This window comes from Agelaius phoeniceus, chromosome 8 (genome assembly GCF_051311805.1).
Source record: "Agelaius phoeniceus isolate bAgePho1 chromosome 8, bAgePho1.hap1, whole genome shotgun sequence".
Lineage (NCBI taxonomy): Eukaryota > Metazoa > Chordata > Aves > Passeriformes > Icteridae > Agelaius > Agelaius phoeniceus.
In genome coordinates this window covers 14,490,969-14,506,707 of record NC_135272.1, presented here as the reverse complement: position 1 = coordinate 14,506,707, position 15,739 = coordinate 14,490,969, and the positions used below count along the sequence as shown (strand labels likewise).

General features: G+C 41.0%; 1 protein-coding gene across 1 annotated transcript in view; it reads left to right on the top strand.

Annotated features, from left to right (window-relative positions):
- The window catches only part of RGL1 (ral guanine nucleotide dissociation stimulator like 1), a 54,236-nt gene that overhangs the window by 12,970 nt on the left and 25,527 nt on the right, over positions 1-15,739 (top strand). Inside the window, exons 3-4 of the mRNA XM_077182045.1 lie at positions 7,364-7,572; positions 12,856-12,933. Coding sequence (XP_077038160.1) covers positions 7,364-7,572; positions 12,856-12,933 — 287 coding nt within the window. The remainder of the gene's footprint in view (positions 1-7,363; positions 7,573-12,855; positions 12,934-15,739) is intronic.

Sequence of the window (15,739 nt, the reverse complement as noted above, 5' to 3'; positions counted from 1 at the left end):
TAGCACTGTTGCCTGCTGCCTCATACAGGACCTTCTTTGTTTCTACTGACTGAGCAGAAAGTGATGATGAGCTCCACAATTAATTTAAATTACATTTCTGGAAGGAGATAAAAATAGTGTGACTTGTCACAGGACAGGTATTCTGTTGGTAGTCAAAAATCGTGATCCCATATGAAATCTGTCTGACTGAGTTAGTGGTAATATCAATCATCCCCTCTTTTTGCTACGCTTGGTATTTATTAAAAATGACAGTGTATTTCAGCATTTTCAAAAGAAACATGGCAAAGGGCTTTGCTGACCACTGTTTCACAAACAGCATTTAAATAATAGCTTTCCTCTGGCATTTCTTAGGGTAGGCATAGAGTTGTCATTTTTAACATCAAGGCAGGTTAGAAATATTGCATATAAATACAGAATTTTCTGTGCTATGAGATTGAACCTGTCAGTATTTGTCAGATGGCAGGTGCACTGTACCTATCCCTGTAATCTGTAATCAGAATCACAAGAAACTGTTTCAGACTCAAGTGAAAAGTTTAAGCTGTCTGCCACCTTTTGTACTCGTTTTCTTTGCTCAGCACCTCTTCTCCCTTATGGTTCCCAGTAAAGGTTCCTGGGTGCTTTGGCACTTCCAGATTTCCAGGGCAGACTGGAAGCTGTGAGAGTGTGGAGAAGGAGGAAGAGGAGTTAAGATAAAGGCTGTGAACAGAAGCAGCAATTACTGTTTCTGGGGCAAAGGAGAGCTGCCCCAGCTGCCTTTACCTCCTCAAGGACCTTCTGTAATCCATACCTGGAAAAGCTGTTAGTACTTTTCACAACTAATTTAGGCAAGTCCCAGGAGACTTTGTAGAGCTCTTCTCTCAGAGACACACTGTGTAACACTTCCTTTGGCTCCAGAACTCAAAATATTTTAGAAAATGAGCTGATTGTACTGCCAAAATGGGCACCCATTTCCTTGCCTTCATCCTGGTGCTCTGTTCACTTAGCTGTTTATTATTTTGAATATTTATTTACTGCTTGGTTTGGAGATTGGACATCTTGGTGTTTCTGGGCACTGAAGAGAGGAGGATACTGAGTTTTACAAATAATTTTCTTCTAATACAGAAGGGCTTTGGGAAGATACTTAGTGTGGGACACATTTATTTACTGGATTACAAGAGTGTTTGTAGTAAATGTCATTTGATGACAGATATACCTCCAACAATGTAAGATGCACATGACTAAGAGCCTTACCTGACTTACTGGTTTCTTTTTCTTGCTTTTCAGTTTCAAATTAGAAACTTGCTAAGCTTCAGTGTCCACTCAAAACCACCACAAGGAATATTTCATAATACAGGTTATGAAAATAATACATCCCTGGCATGCCTAAGAGGGAACAGGGTTGTGGTGAACTGCAGATCTGTGTAACATGACAAACAAAAAAGAAACATCAATAATCTCATGATTCAGGTTCAGTTAACTCAATGATGACACAAAGTCAGATGAGAGAAGAAGGTGAGAGGTCTTGTATTGGTTTTGGTCAAGGTCTTTCTAGCAAGAGAGGTGAGAGGGAACTTCTTGTAGGTAGGAAGGGACAAGAAGGTAAATGCATAAATCATAGGGATTTATACATTTACAAGGTAGAGATGGAGGTCTGGAGCTGTTCAGGTGATTTTTTTCTTTATTTAAAAACCTTGTATGCTGCACAGTGAGCCTCCTGGATCACTTGGTTCTCAGTGAATAACATGGTTACATTCCTTGCTGCACAGATGCTTCTGAGTGGGTAAATTCAGAATTTCTATGTTCCCAGGGCTGGATAAGCTCCAGCACTTGTAAGACCTGCACAAAGCCATTTTAACCTGGACCTCTTTGAAGATTCAATTTAGTAATGCACTTGCTAAAACTCCTTTAGATGGATGCAGGGAGAGGTGATTTGTGAATTAGGCTTCTTTACTTTTGCATTGATTAATGTAGAGCTGGTCCCACAAAATTCACTGGTACCCAAATGAGTCAAAATTTGCATCGCTTCAGAAGGTGTGAGAATGCAAAGCTCAGCACCATGAAATTTATTTCTTGTTTCTTATTTTCTCCAAAGAGGCTTTAAGTAGCTGCGAGGTGAATGAGTGAAAAAGTTGAAACTGAGCAGCAGCATTTGTGTAAGAGGCTTTTTCCTTTTCTCTTTTCCCCTCTAAATCTGCCCCACAGCTTTTGTGACTGTTTGCCAGCGCTTCAGACAGATACCAGCCAGGCTGTGAGCTCGGAGGAGAAAACAAGAATGCCTTTTGTGTCATGATCATGGAATTAATTGGTCCTGCAAACTCTGGGTCGCTGCCAAGAACGGGTATTTATGTGGCAAGAAAGGAAAGGAAAAGGGTGGAGCATTGGAAATCCAGGAATCCCCCTCCTTTTTGGAGCTTAGGAAAAAGTTCATAAACTTATTTTGGCTTCTGAGTTTGGTGCAGTCAGTATGCAGAATTCTGGTTTTGCGTGGGTGTTTTGGTGTTTCTTTTTTCTTTTGTTTGGTTTGTGTTTGTTTGTTTGGTTTGGTTTTGTTGTTTGTTTGTTTGTTTTTTAAACAGTATCCAAAACGAGGAAATGAGAGTTATTGAAGTGGAGAGAGTTCTGTGGAGAGCTCTGGCGTAATTTTATTTCATTTCATTTCCAAGTGCACTGTAGGATAAAAGCATCTGCCTTTGTCTGCAGGACATCCGCTGCTGGCCACCCAGGCCCTGCACTGCCAGCCACGCTTTCCTAGGCTGGAAATTCTGCTCCAAATTTGCAAGTTTTCCCCTGCAGACTTTTCTGTCCTGGCAGCTGGGCACAGAGCTTTCCTAGGCTGGAAATTCTGCTCCAAATTTGCAGTTTTCCCTCTGCAGACTGTTTTCTGTGCTGGCAGCTGGGCACAGAGCTTTCCTAGGCTGGAAATTCTGCTCCAAATTTGCAGTTTTCCCTCTGCAGACTGTTTTCTGTGCTGGCACCTGGGCACAGACCTTTCCTAGGCTGGAAATTCTGCTCCAAAGTCACAGTTTTGCCCCATGTAGTCTGTTTTTCCTGATGGTAGCTGGGCACAGAGGTTTCCTAGGCTGGAAATTCTGCTCCAAATTTGCAAGTTTTCCCCTGCAGACTGTTTTCTGTGCTGGCAGCTGGGCACAGAGGTTTTCTAGGCTGGAAATTCTGCTTCAAATTTGCAGTTTTGCCCCTTGCAGAGTGTTTTCTGTGCTGGCACCTGGGCACAGAGGTTTTCTAGGCTGGAAATTCTGCTCCAGATTTGCAATTTTCCTCCATTCAGGCTGTTTTCTGTGCTCGGAGCTGGGCAGTGTTGGATGTGCCGGGCCCTGAGAGCTGAGGGCGGGAGGCGGCCGGGATGGGAACGGCCTGGCCCAAAAGCACTTGAAATACTTGTGACTGTGTTTGATAAGATTAGCGCAGGCACTGCTATGTGGCATTGTTTGGGCAAAATCCGCACTTCTCAGAGGGTTTTTTTGTTCGGCGGTCATGCGGTGGAGCTGGGTGCAGATGAATGTCAGCTGCTGTGGGTCTGTCTGTCTGTCCGGCAGCCGCAGCGCGATCCCGCTTCCTTCGCTCGGTTAAAAACTCCATCGAGGTCTTTGTTGGAAGGAAACGCTTTGTCACCGAAGTTGTTAATGTCTTTGCAGTTGTTCTTTACCAAAATACTTGACTAAGACAGCTAAACAACTTCTGTTTCATATGTCTTGCTGTTTTCTTTAGTGATGTGTGTCTGCGTGTTAAATAAAGGGTATTTTCGGCTTTACTTCTCTTAGACTGACATAGATGCTTATAGTTCTGGAGCTTTTGGAGTGCCATAATTGAGCTTTTCAAATTCCATGATTTGATTTTTTTTCCTCCCTTTTTTTTATTTCCCCCAAGGATGAGTGTAGATTTTAAAGACATGTGCTGGAGAACCTGTGTGTAAGGAAGCAATGTGAAAAAAGTGAGGTTAAAATCACGAAGAGCATCTAATTTCTACTTTGAGGAGGTTAAAACAGACTCATATTTAGACAGTGACTTGATTAGAGTGCTTTATTTTGAATTAATGTACGAGTTACTGCACTTCAGGCACTTTTATTCCAGCATAGTGTGTCTGTCCAGTAAGTTAATAAAAACAGAGTGGAAAACTCTCCATCTGGTAAAGCTGTAAGTTTCAAGGAAAATGAAGAGCATTTAAGAATCTGTCAAAATCAGTAAAAATGCATTTAAAGTGCTAGTTAGATGCTCCTGAAAAAAACTTCAGAATTTCTGATAAAACAAATCTGTAGTGGAGTGGTAATGTTTCAAACGACCGAGCCTGAAGAATATTTTTACCTCTTTTTCTTATTGTTCATCCTAGTTGTTTTAGTATTTTTTCCAGTCTGCGTAATGAAAAACAATTAGATTGACCTCATTTCACGATTCTCAGTTCCAGGATCTCAACAGATAATATTTGCATTGGAAAAAACCTGTGCAGAGCAGTGGGTTTTTTGGGTGAAAGCAATTCTTTCCAGTGGTATTTCTAAGATAATGACTGCAGTTCTGTACGTCTGTTTGGGTAGCAGCCTGGTTCTGTACTGAGCAGAGTTTTAACTTTCCTTTTTTTTCTTGAGTCTCTAATCCCTCTTGCTAGGTTGTAGCATTTGTTTAGGCACTGGTGGTGTTTATAGTTAGTTTATATTCCCACAGGAGCTTAACAGGTAGTGTTTGGAGGAAGCTTTTCAGCCTGGATGTGTTTTAGTGTGCACGGAGCTCTCCTGTTTCAGCAAGAACTGTGTATGTAGGTAATGTTTAATGCTGTAGAGCTGTAAGATGATCACCTTAAGGACAGTGGGCCCCTCTGAAGGTACAGCATTGGCAAGGGTTAGTAAAGTTATTGGAATGACACTACATCAGTACACACACAACCTCAGAAAAGAAGGATTTGCAAGTATATACTTCCATCTAATCTTTCTATGTTTGCTTTTGGAAGATGCTGTCTGTCTTGTAGGAAGCTACTTGCTCATCACTTATTCTTGCAGATTATCAAGGTTACAATCTGTTGCCTGAAAAATCAAAATGAGATTTTAAAAGACATAAATCAGATTATAAAATGCCGTATCTGTTCATTTTAGAGGACCAAGAAAATGTTACTGAAGCCCTGAAATGTTGAGGTCTGTGTTAGCCACTGGACACGGTGCTGAAGGAGACAAAAAAGAGCTGGAGAGCTTTTCTTTGTTCCTTGGGTGCACAAAACAGTGAAAACTGGTATCATTTGTTGGTACCACTAACAATACACCCCTGTAAAAAATTGCAGAGAGCTTTAGGAGCTTTTTTTCGTGGCAGTGAGTAGAGTGTAGCTCTGAGCAGAGAGCTCTAAGGCAAACATGAAAACTCCTTTGCCTTTGGGTAGCCTGGCTGTGTCAGTGAAGAGATGCCCTCTTGATTAAATCCAGACTGAGCAGTTTCCTGTTAGCATGAAACTCAGCCCACAAGGTCTTGTTCTCAAAGCCTGTTATGGAGCTTGTCTGCCAAGTCCCTTTTCCTTTTAAACTTTCAGGCAGAATTGCTAAAATAATACAAATGAAGCAATCCCAGAACTTTCACAATGATTTCTAACAGCCTGATATTTTGCTGACAAAGTTTTAGATTTTTCAGAAACTGGGTTGGTTTTGTTTAGCTTTGGTGGGATTTTTTTGGGGGTTTTGTTTCTTTTTAACATTCTCCCAACATGATGTCTTGGGGAAGTTGTAGTGTTGCAATTAGTGGAAAATTTTGTGCGTGTATCAGTCTTGGAAGCAGATTCTGCCCTTGTTTTGAATATACTAACATGGGAGAATGAGAGGCTTTTATGTGCCCTGAGTGAATATGCCCATAAACCATTACACTGTGAGTGGGGCAATCTGCTGGATCAAAAATTAAGAGTTAAATATAGTGGTGCAGACTTTCTTTCCTGTCTGAAAGTGGTTGTATTGTGTAATGAGTTATTTTCAAAAGTGTATCACAATTGTAAAATGAAGAGTTAGCAATAAAATTGCAATTTTTTTTATGCAACAAAGTTTTGCTTAAAGAAAATTTGAATGTAAGAGAGTTACATAGGGGTGGCATCATATTCTGTTAATAATTTTTCTGTAATGACAGTGTCAAATGTAATTCCAGATACACTTTTAGTTAATTTTTGTAATTCATATATTTCCAGATGCACCTTTAAGTCAGACATATTACAAGTTATACACCTTTTGAAAGATCTGTGGAACAAAATGTAGCAAAATATTTCCCTGTCTAGTCTTTTTATTTTTTTTGTTTTTTAATACAGACAGCAATGTTGTATTTTAATGTTGCAGCAAGGGTTTGTTGGATCTCCTGAAGCTGGGAAATGAGATAGCAGAGCTTTGTAAATAATATTAGCAACAGAACTTTAGAATGATGTTAAAGACATCTATATTGTTTAAAACTGGAAAGGATGTCTATTAGAAACAATTCCAAAGCAGTGGAGGGTAGTGATGTAAATAGGAAGTGGGTGGGGTATCTCTTTAAATTATCTTATTAATAGATTATTTTTTTCCTTTTGTTTTGTCAGTATCCCGAGCCAGGGTTGGTAGTGACTGTCATTATTAACATGCTGTCTTTGTGCCCTCACTATCAAGATGTTTGAGTAAATATTGGACATTTTTTTATTTATAATCCCATTTTTTATCCACATACTTTACAAAATAGAGTCAGGAAAATACTTTTCTGAACTGCCCTCTAAATAATGACATAATTTAAGGAATTGTTCTTTCAGATTCAAAGCAGGCTGTAAGCATTTAAAACAAATGCTGTTTAAAAAACAAACCCACACACAATCCCAAACCCTAGATTTATGGACAAATATTGTGCCAAATGAAATCTCTTAAGAGAAAATTGGAATGTTTGCAAGATGAGTTTCACACCCTCCCTGCAAAAAGTGTCTTGAAATGTTTTTGCACCAAATGTGTTCTGACCTTGGGTCCTGTGTGACGCCCCAAAGTTGGTATTTTCAGCAAGGGAATTGCAAATGTCAGTGCTTAAGTTATGGTCAGTTTTCATGTTCATTCAGAAGTTAAATGAAACACTGAATTATCACTTTTATTCCCTTCAGTAATGTTACTCTTTGTGGGATAATGGATTGTCCTTTAGATATTAATGTATGGTGGAATCGTGACTTGATAGTGGTCACACTGTAAAATGGTTTTTTTTGAGCACGTCAGAGAAATGTTTTAAAATAAAGTTACTTAAAAACTCCATTATTTGATACAGCATTCGGTGCTTAGAGAGCACCAAAAATTGACAAAATTATTTAGTAACTGATGATGGCCAATTCCTGTGCAAATATAGGATTTAATCTATGTCAGGGATCTGTCTCCTGCCTGATTTTTGTGCTTTTTGTTTCCTTTTGTAGGGTGAAGGAGACCAGTTACCCCCAGAGCACACTGTCAGGCAGTATGAAACATCCAAGATCAGGGCTATAAAAGCTGGAACTTTGGAGAAACTGGTGGAGAATCTTCTCACAGCTTTTGGAGATGCAGATTTTTCCTACATCAGCATCTTCCTTGCAACATACAGGGCCTTTGCTTCTCCCAGGGCAGTGCTGGAGCTTCTTCTGGACAGGTAAGAGCCACTGCTGTGGAAATTTCCAGTGGAAATGGACCCATCCTTTACACCACAGGGGAAAGCTGCCAGGAGCTTCTTCCCTTGCTTTTAGTGGGCATGGATTTAATAACCTGTTGTCAAGAATATTGCAAAATCCAGAATTTGAGCATAAAGGTCCAGTCTATAAATGCATTGCTGCTCACATCCCAACACTCATCAAAGCATAGGTGAGGAAAGTGTGCCATGTCTGGCTGCTAAAGAACCCAGCTGGACCAACACAGCAAAATTAATTCAAGTTTCCTCCAAAAACCCAACAGAATGCAAAGTCTGCAGGGCTGCAAAGTCATACCTAGAATAGATTCCAAAATTTTATTGGTTACCAGTGTTTTCAGACCTGTTTCTCCTGTTTGGGGGCTGCTGATTCAGAACAGGGATTGTAGAAACACAAAAAGAATTTGCTCTCCTGTTCTATTACATCACATGAACATGCAGCCATAAATTTCTGCTGGCAGCCCAAGAACTGCTCAATGTTATAAGAATAACTTTCATGGTCAGACTGTTAAATCATGGCAGCTGGGTCTGCATAAATGCTTGGGACACACAGCATTAGTTTCTCACCCCAAATTCTAACTGAGACATGGCTGGGTCAGGGGAGCTCCTATTTTGGGAGTGTCATATTTGTTGCACTTTAAAAATCTGTGATTCACAGAAATGGTTGCTCTGGCATGAAGTAATTAGAAGAGAGAAGGGGCATAAGAGCTCCTAGGGTTTAATTTTGTGCTAGGGTTTAATTTTGTACTATCTCCCACTAGGTAGATAAAGAACAAGGCATTGACAAATTATCTGTGCTTTTCTTTTCTACCTGGAAATGATAGTCCTAGCTGCTTTGTAGGAAAGCTGTGTGGCTCAGTTAGTAAAGATAATAATAATAATAATCTGAGCATCAGGTAAGCAGTCAGCTGAGAAAGGAGCAGCCATCCTGGAGAGCAGACTTGGTTACAGTGACATTGACTGTTGTGTGCTTTATCCCTCAGTCCATCCCAATTCTGGTTCAGAATGTGAGAAATGATAAAAATTGGCAGTGGATGGGTACAAGAATATAACAACATTGAGGCTCTAAGGAAGCTGGCCCTGACTTCATCCTCTCACACTGATTTAAAGAGGTGAAAATGTCTGGAGAGGGCAGGAGAACTGTCTCCATAGAACAGAACTCTCTTTTCTGAGCCCATTTTTGATCTTGCTGGCTTGTGTACCTCTCTGAGGAGTTAGAATTTCCCCTTCAGAGGGATGGGCTGCCTGATTTTATCAGCATCACCTCCAGCCTTTTTTAATACGTGAGAGGATCCACAGGAAATCCTAGGAGGTTACACTTCCTTCCCTTCTCTCAAATCATAGGAGTGTAGTGCTTAAGAATCCATGGATGTTTCTCTTGGCTTTTTGTGTATCATGGGTAGTCTAGAATTTTATGGCTTGGGAGAAAATGGAGATTAAATTTAAGCTATAAAAGTTAGGATGAGATACATTTAGCTAGGAATATGGAATTGTGAAGAAAAGCAGATGTTATAAGGGTAAATTGAAAAAAAAGATGGATAGGAATTGATTTTAACCAGCTTGGTTTTCATCTCTAGATTAATTGAGAATAAGTAGCCCAGAGCCTGCATTTTTGCAACTTTGTTTTTAGTGATATTTGTTAATAATCAGAGACTAAAATGGGTATCAGCACATAATTTGTGTTTTGTTTTGTGTACCAGTGAAGTAATAATGAAAGAGGCATTCTCTTTAAAAAAAAACCAAAAAAACAAAAAACAAAAGCAGCACAGTTTTGGCATTTGTTGTCAGGTTTAGTTTCATCTGAAGGGTTTGAGCCCTGTCTCTTATTGTTGGGGATAGAGCAGGGTTGTGGAGTAAGGGAACAATTGGAAGTGCTGAGCTCTTGTTGTTTGGTCCAAGGGAGAACAGTGATGTGACCTGATCAAAAAAGGCCCTTCCAGCTTTTTACAGGTGAGCAGCTCCTTGGGAGAGAGGAGGAGGGAACAGCATCCACATCATTTGCAGGATATTTTATTTTGTAGGGACATAGTCACTGAAAAACCTCCTCCACAATGTATTTGTGGAAGCTGGATTACCCTCAAGCCCAGTGCATTCTCTTTCTGCTGGATTTGCTGCAGAATTGTCTGGTGAATGTGTTAGACTTTAACAAACCCAGCTTACACAAAAGTCCTGGGGCTCTTGGGAGAGCATCCTGGGAAATGTGCGTGTCCTGTACCCTAAGAGTGTGGGGAAACCTGCTGGTCATTTGGTACTGTCTGCAGAGTATCCTGTCCAAGCAGTGCAATGCTGACTGCATTTGGGGCAGGAAGCATTTATGGTGTCCAAAAGCAGGTCAGCTGCTGGAAATAAAAAAGTGGATGCTGTGCTTTAGAGAAACTTCAGTTTTAGAAACAGTTTCAGAAATCTGGTTGTTGCATTTTTAAATTTTCTTTCCTCCAGGACTTCATGTTACCCTTTTGGTTTTGATAAAATTTGAGACAGAAGCCCTATTAAATTTTTTTTAGCCAGATTCAGCCTATAAAGGTTTTCTTTTAAGATAGATTAGAAGTCACTAGACAAAATCTTGAGTATAGATTGGTATGTTGAGAAGTGAGTGGGATGACTTGTGTTTCCAAAGCCATTTAGGAGTAATTTAACATCCACATCCCTTTAGCATTCATGAGAGTTTGGCATCCAAGTGCAGCAGACAGCTTTGGAAATCTGCCAAGCATTTAACACTGTGCATTCTGATATTTTCTATTCTTTGGTACAAGGGGGCAGGGAGAGTTTAAAGCAAAATATCCTGGTGGCATTTTGATGTGAAGGCTTTCCATGGAAGTTCCTGGAGGGAAGGAGAGCAGCTCCTCCTGGCCCTGGATGTGGGGATACAGTGTGGTGCCTTTGGTATTCCCAGTGGGGTATTCCAAAGTGTGATGGAAGCCAGAGGTGGTGAGCTATCCACATGAGGTTAGAAGGAGGCCAAATTCCTCTCTTCCATAATGTATTTTGCCCTGATAAGTGTGTTCCTCACAAGTGGAGCTGTGCTGTGCTTGGCACAGGCACAGAACAAGCAGCAACCAGTCCCTGTCTGGAGCAGTGTACAGAGAAGGGAATTGAGACTGTTTGGTGGGAGAGCTGGAGCTGGGGAATGACAGTGAAGAACAAGTTAGATTTATGTTTCCCATTCATTCCTTTTGCAGGAGGAGGGTCTGCTGCAGGGTAAATGGGAAGGACAGGAGGCAGAGGGGGAGTACTGAAGGAGTGGGTCCTACAGTAGCAGAGCCACACGTTGTGGGACAGCAGCTTTGGGGTGTTTGACTCACTGCTGTTCCTGTAGCATCTGTTATTTCAGCTCTTTCCTTTACATCAGGTGGCTGGTCTACTCAGCTAGAGAAGTGATTTCACTTCCATGACTCCATGTGTGTAGGAGTCAAACCACCTTATTTTTCCTGAGGATCTGGCCTTCCAAATTGCTTTTTTCAATGCTTACATGCTTATTTAGGGTTTTGTTTGGGGCCGTTGCAGAGACCACCTTTCCTATTATTTCTGAGTTACTCAGAGTATTTTCCTCCTTCCCTCTTAACAGAGATGCAGGGATGCATTTTCCACTCTGTTTTCCAGTAATTAAACATTCAGTGTTACCCATTACATTCTGGTCTCATTTGCTTAGTCAGTTTGAGTGCAGTTTGTAACTTCCCAAATGCTAAGCAAGGCTGAAAAGTTCTGTGAGCTACAGGATCCTTTTGTTTCTCGTGTCTCTTTTTGTATGCAAAGCATTCCTACAAGGCTGGGCAGTGAAAGGCTCTTTGTCCGGGAGCTGGTGAGAACAGAGTGCTGGAAGGCTGCAGAAAGGCTGTTCCTCACATCACTTGTGTTGTTAACTCCTCCTAACCCGTATTTAATGACCTGTTGTTCATGGAGGGATGAGAGATAGGCAGAGGTTGTATCCTTCTCCAGTTTTGCACAGAAAATTGCCTGCTCTTTATTGCTGTCTTAAGGATTTCTGCTGTAAAACTCAGCTTGTGTCCCTAGTGGGATTTAAACACAAGTGCCTGATGTTCTGCAAAGACATATTTAATATTTCACTCAATAGTAGGACAGTGATGTTGGGACTCATCTCCATAAGTTTTCCTCCAAAAATTGACTGCAAACTTTGAAAACTGAATATAAAAATCTAATTTTTATTTTTAAAAAATTCCCTGGCAGGGGAAAAGTGCCTTTTGTCTACTGGCCAAGGTGTGTTCTAGGCATTTTATAGAGCAGATGGCAATGGAGAGTGAAATCCTCTCCCTTTAACAACAGGTCTGTGATCCTTATATAGGAAGTCTTAGACCAATACTTGAGGGGAGCATAAAACTACCACCACTTCCATCCATTGAAATGTTTTTGGATGAGTTTGTGACAGTTCTGAACGAACCTTCAGGACACAGCTCACTGTGTTCTCTCTGATGTTACCAGGTTGTTGTAACACAAGCACTTAAGGATGCACTTGTTTTAACTCTTCAGATTAATTGAGATGTGTAAACTTAAATGAATCAAATCAGCTTGTCTTATTCTGGACAGTGAGTAATCGTTCACCTTCATTAAACCTGCCTGGAGGGAGCCATGGGATTCCTCATGGGTAATTATGGAGCTGTATATCTGAAACAATGGGCACTCCTGCTGAAAATGAAGTGGATGATCCTGCCTGCAAGGCACAGGGTTGTGCCTTGTAGGTAAGAGATTTCCCTTTGGCACTGTTGGAGTTGTGCCCATGGCTCCCTCTTTTCCAGTGTTGTTTTCACAGCATCGTGGGCTTTTCTCACTGATATGGGGAGTTTGGGCACAAAGTGAGCACTTGCCACCTAGGAAACCTTGAGATAACTCTTGGAGCTTTAGGAATGGCAGGTGCTAGAGACACAGGAGCTGTATTGGAGAAGGTGGTTGTGTCACAGTCTCTTTGCACACTGGAATGTTGCCCTGGGAAAGGATGGAGTGAAAACAGGCAGAAGGGTCTTGGAGCTGTGAGCAGAGACACTGTTGTGGTTGATTCCTCCTGTGGGCAGGCTGCTTCATATAAATTAAAAAATTAGGTTGGATGATACTGGCTGTTTCTTTAGGATTTTTTCCCTCCTAAATGAAATAATCTTCAAGGTCCTTAATTCTGCCCACCTGTTAAGACTCCTTGTAGTTTGAGCTGGAATCACTTTGTATTGTTTATGGTAATTGTATATGAATGATGCTATTTGGGATTTTGCTTTTATTCTTCTAAACATCCATCTCCTTTTTCAGGTTTGGCAACCTGGAGACCTCAAGCCAAGGAGAAGTGGCAAACCTGAATTCCTTGGAATCTGAGATGGTACTCAGGGCGTAAGTATGGATTTGCACTGTGGAGCAAGCTCCAGACAGGGTTTGGTCTTGGAGGAGGATGCAAGCAGCAGAGCTGTTGTTTCTGTTGAAAATTCACAGCACTGTTTGCATGCTTAAACAAGCTTGTGGAAAGGCCAAATACACATTGTCTTGTAACATATCCAATAATACAGTCCAGGCATCTTCTGCAGGGAAATTGTTTTGGAATTAAACATGAGATGAACACATCTAGGCCAGCATTTTGCTGATTAAACAAGCAAGGAGTGTTTGTTTCCCCTGCCTTATCTGTGGCAGTAAGTGGTTATTGCTTATGAGTGATTTTTTTGTCATTACAGCAATGCCTGCAGAGCAAAGCTGAGGGTGACTCAGGCAACGTGTGTGCATGGATCTTTTCTGTTAGTACCCTGTGATTTACAGCGCTGCTTTTAGAGTGAAATTTAAATTCTGAGGTCACCCTCATTTGCAAAAGAAATAGCAAAGCTGTTTTGAACTGCAGTTTAAATGAGAAAAAGGTGGTTTGGCTATCCTCCTGGGGTTTTATCTTTAGACATTGGGTGTAAAATGTGCCTTAGGTCATCAGCATTTGTACTTTGACATCTGTGGTTTGCATGCACTGTGGCATGCGTGGTTATATTTGATTACAGAATGAGGATGCTTGATTCTTGTCAGCATTACTGGTTTTCTGTTCCTCTTGCCCCATGGGACTTGACATAGGAGCTCAACCCTCAGTCTCTCCTGACTGGTAAAATGTTTTGCTCCCATTTTGCCATGAGAACTCCTCAAAGAACAGCTGGTAGTTAAAACTTGGTTAGAGGCACCAAGGAGGCAGCATTATGTCATGGGTAGAAGCTATAACAGTCAGTCAGTGGTTCCCACACTTCCATCCAGACTGAGCTCTAGGGTCTCTTCCAGCTTTGGATAAACCATTTGACATTCCCTGATCTCAGTCATAAAACATGAGCTAAAGCTGTACTCTTCCTGCAGAATAGCTGAAGGATTTATACTGGGGGTGAGGAATTAATTTCACCAGTATAAATCATGGTGGGATTAATCCCCCAGCTGCCTTTTTGTGGACCCAGAGGACTTTGTTGATGAGGTGGAGAGAAAAGGGGTGAAAGTAATCTTGATGCTACCTCTGTCACTTGGGCTTTGGGCAAAATGCATCAGTTTTTAGTTATACTTGCAGGTGAGTGTGCAAGCAAATAGAATTTAGTAGGAGAGTGTTTGTTTTGGTTTGTTTCTTTCTTTGTTTGTTTTTAGTGGAAGTATTTTCCTCCTGGCACACATACAATATACCAGCCTTGTCAGGTGCTTCCTGCTGCATCTGTGCTTTCTTCCCTCCTGGCACGTAACACCTTTGCACAGCCAGGGACAGACAAATGGATAAAGCCTGTGGGCTTGTTCCTGTGGTAGCTCAACTTCTGATGGATTTTCTGCCAGATTTTTCATCCATGTAGTTCAGAGCAGCTGATTTTGATCCTTTGACCTTCATAAGATACCTTTTACACGTGAATTTGATATCTTTACTCAAATCCGTGTCTATAAAAAGTTCAACAATGAAGTCAAAAAGTTATTTGTCAGGTATATGTACATGTTTAAACAGATCCCATATAAATATGAATTCACTTTCCTTCCCTAAAAATTTCCACTGTAATTGCTTTCAGTTGCTCTGGCTTCTTGTCTTTTAGGTATGATTAGTGGTATCTGGAAGGTGTTTGGCTTTGTAGTCCTGTTGTGAAACGTGTACTTCTGGTAGTTCAGGTTTTCTCTTGTCTGGGATAATTCCAGTATAATTTCATTTGCCCTCTTTTCTCATGGAACAGAAACATGATATAATTGTGCTCTTGGTTTTATATGACTTGCAGAAAGAGGAGGAATCAGCAGTAGAGCCTTGTTATTTCTTGCCATTAACTCTGTATTTCTCAGAGGAAAAATATCTCATGGGGAAGCCTGTGGTCTGTGGCCAGAGACCTTCTGCATTCATCAGACTCCTGCTGTGGCAGCTCAGAGGCTTTAAAAAGCCAGTTGGGCCATTAGAAGTGAGATGCAAGTTAAAGCATTTCCACTGGTTTGACACAAAAAAAAAAAAAAAAATGCTGCAGAAGTTGAGAACAACAAGGAGGAGAGTTTATGACTCCTTAAGTACCTCATGGAGCCTGAAAGAAGGAGGAGCAGTAAAAACTGAGGGCATGTGTGGAAGGAACATTGTCCTCTGTGGTGCACTGTAAGCCATCAGGTTACTGCCTTCTACAGTGAAATTCTCTGTTGTTTTTGCACTTGTAGTGTAGAGCTGTCATTCATGTATTTTGAGGAGAATGCCTGATGTATGTGATGTATTTTGTAAAAAATTATGTGAATATTCCGCACAGTGTTTATGTACCTGCTTCAGTGTTCAGAACCTGCAGATCCTAGAGTTGGGCTTGAGCACATTTTTGGCACAACCTTGTTCGAGGGGCTTGTGGGAGCTTTAAGCCTGCCCTGCATTCCCAGATCCTGCAGTGATTCCAGGCTGCTGCAGTGATGTGTAGTTACTGACCTGAGATCACCTCGGCTGTGTTCAGAAACATTCCCTCCCAGGACCCCTTCTCCCAAGGGGATTTTCTCCTCTTCACTTGAACATCATTACTATCATTTATTGGGCTGCTGGAGTGGTCAAAAAATTGTTTTTTTCAACAGGGATCCGACTAATACGTGGTTTAAACAAAGGTACCATACTTTTCAAAATACCTTGGATCTTAGAGTTGTGAGTAAACTCATCAAAACCATGAAAAATTTTGTAAGTTTCAAACAACCTGGCTTTTTCATT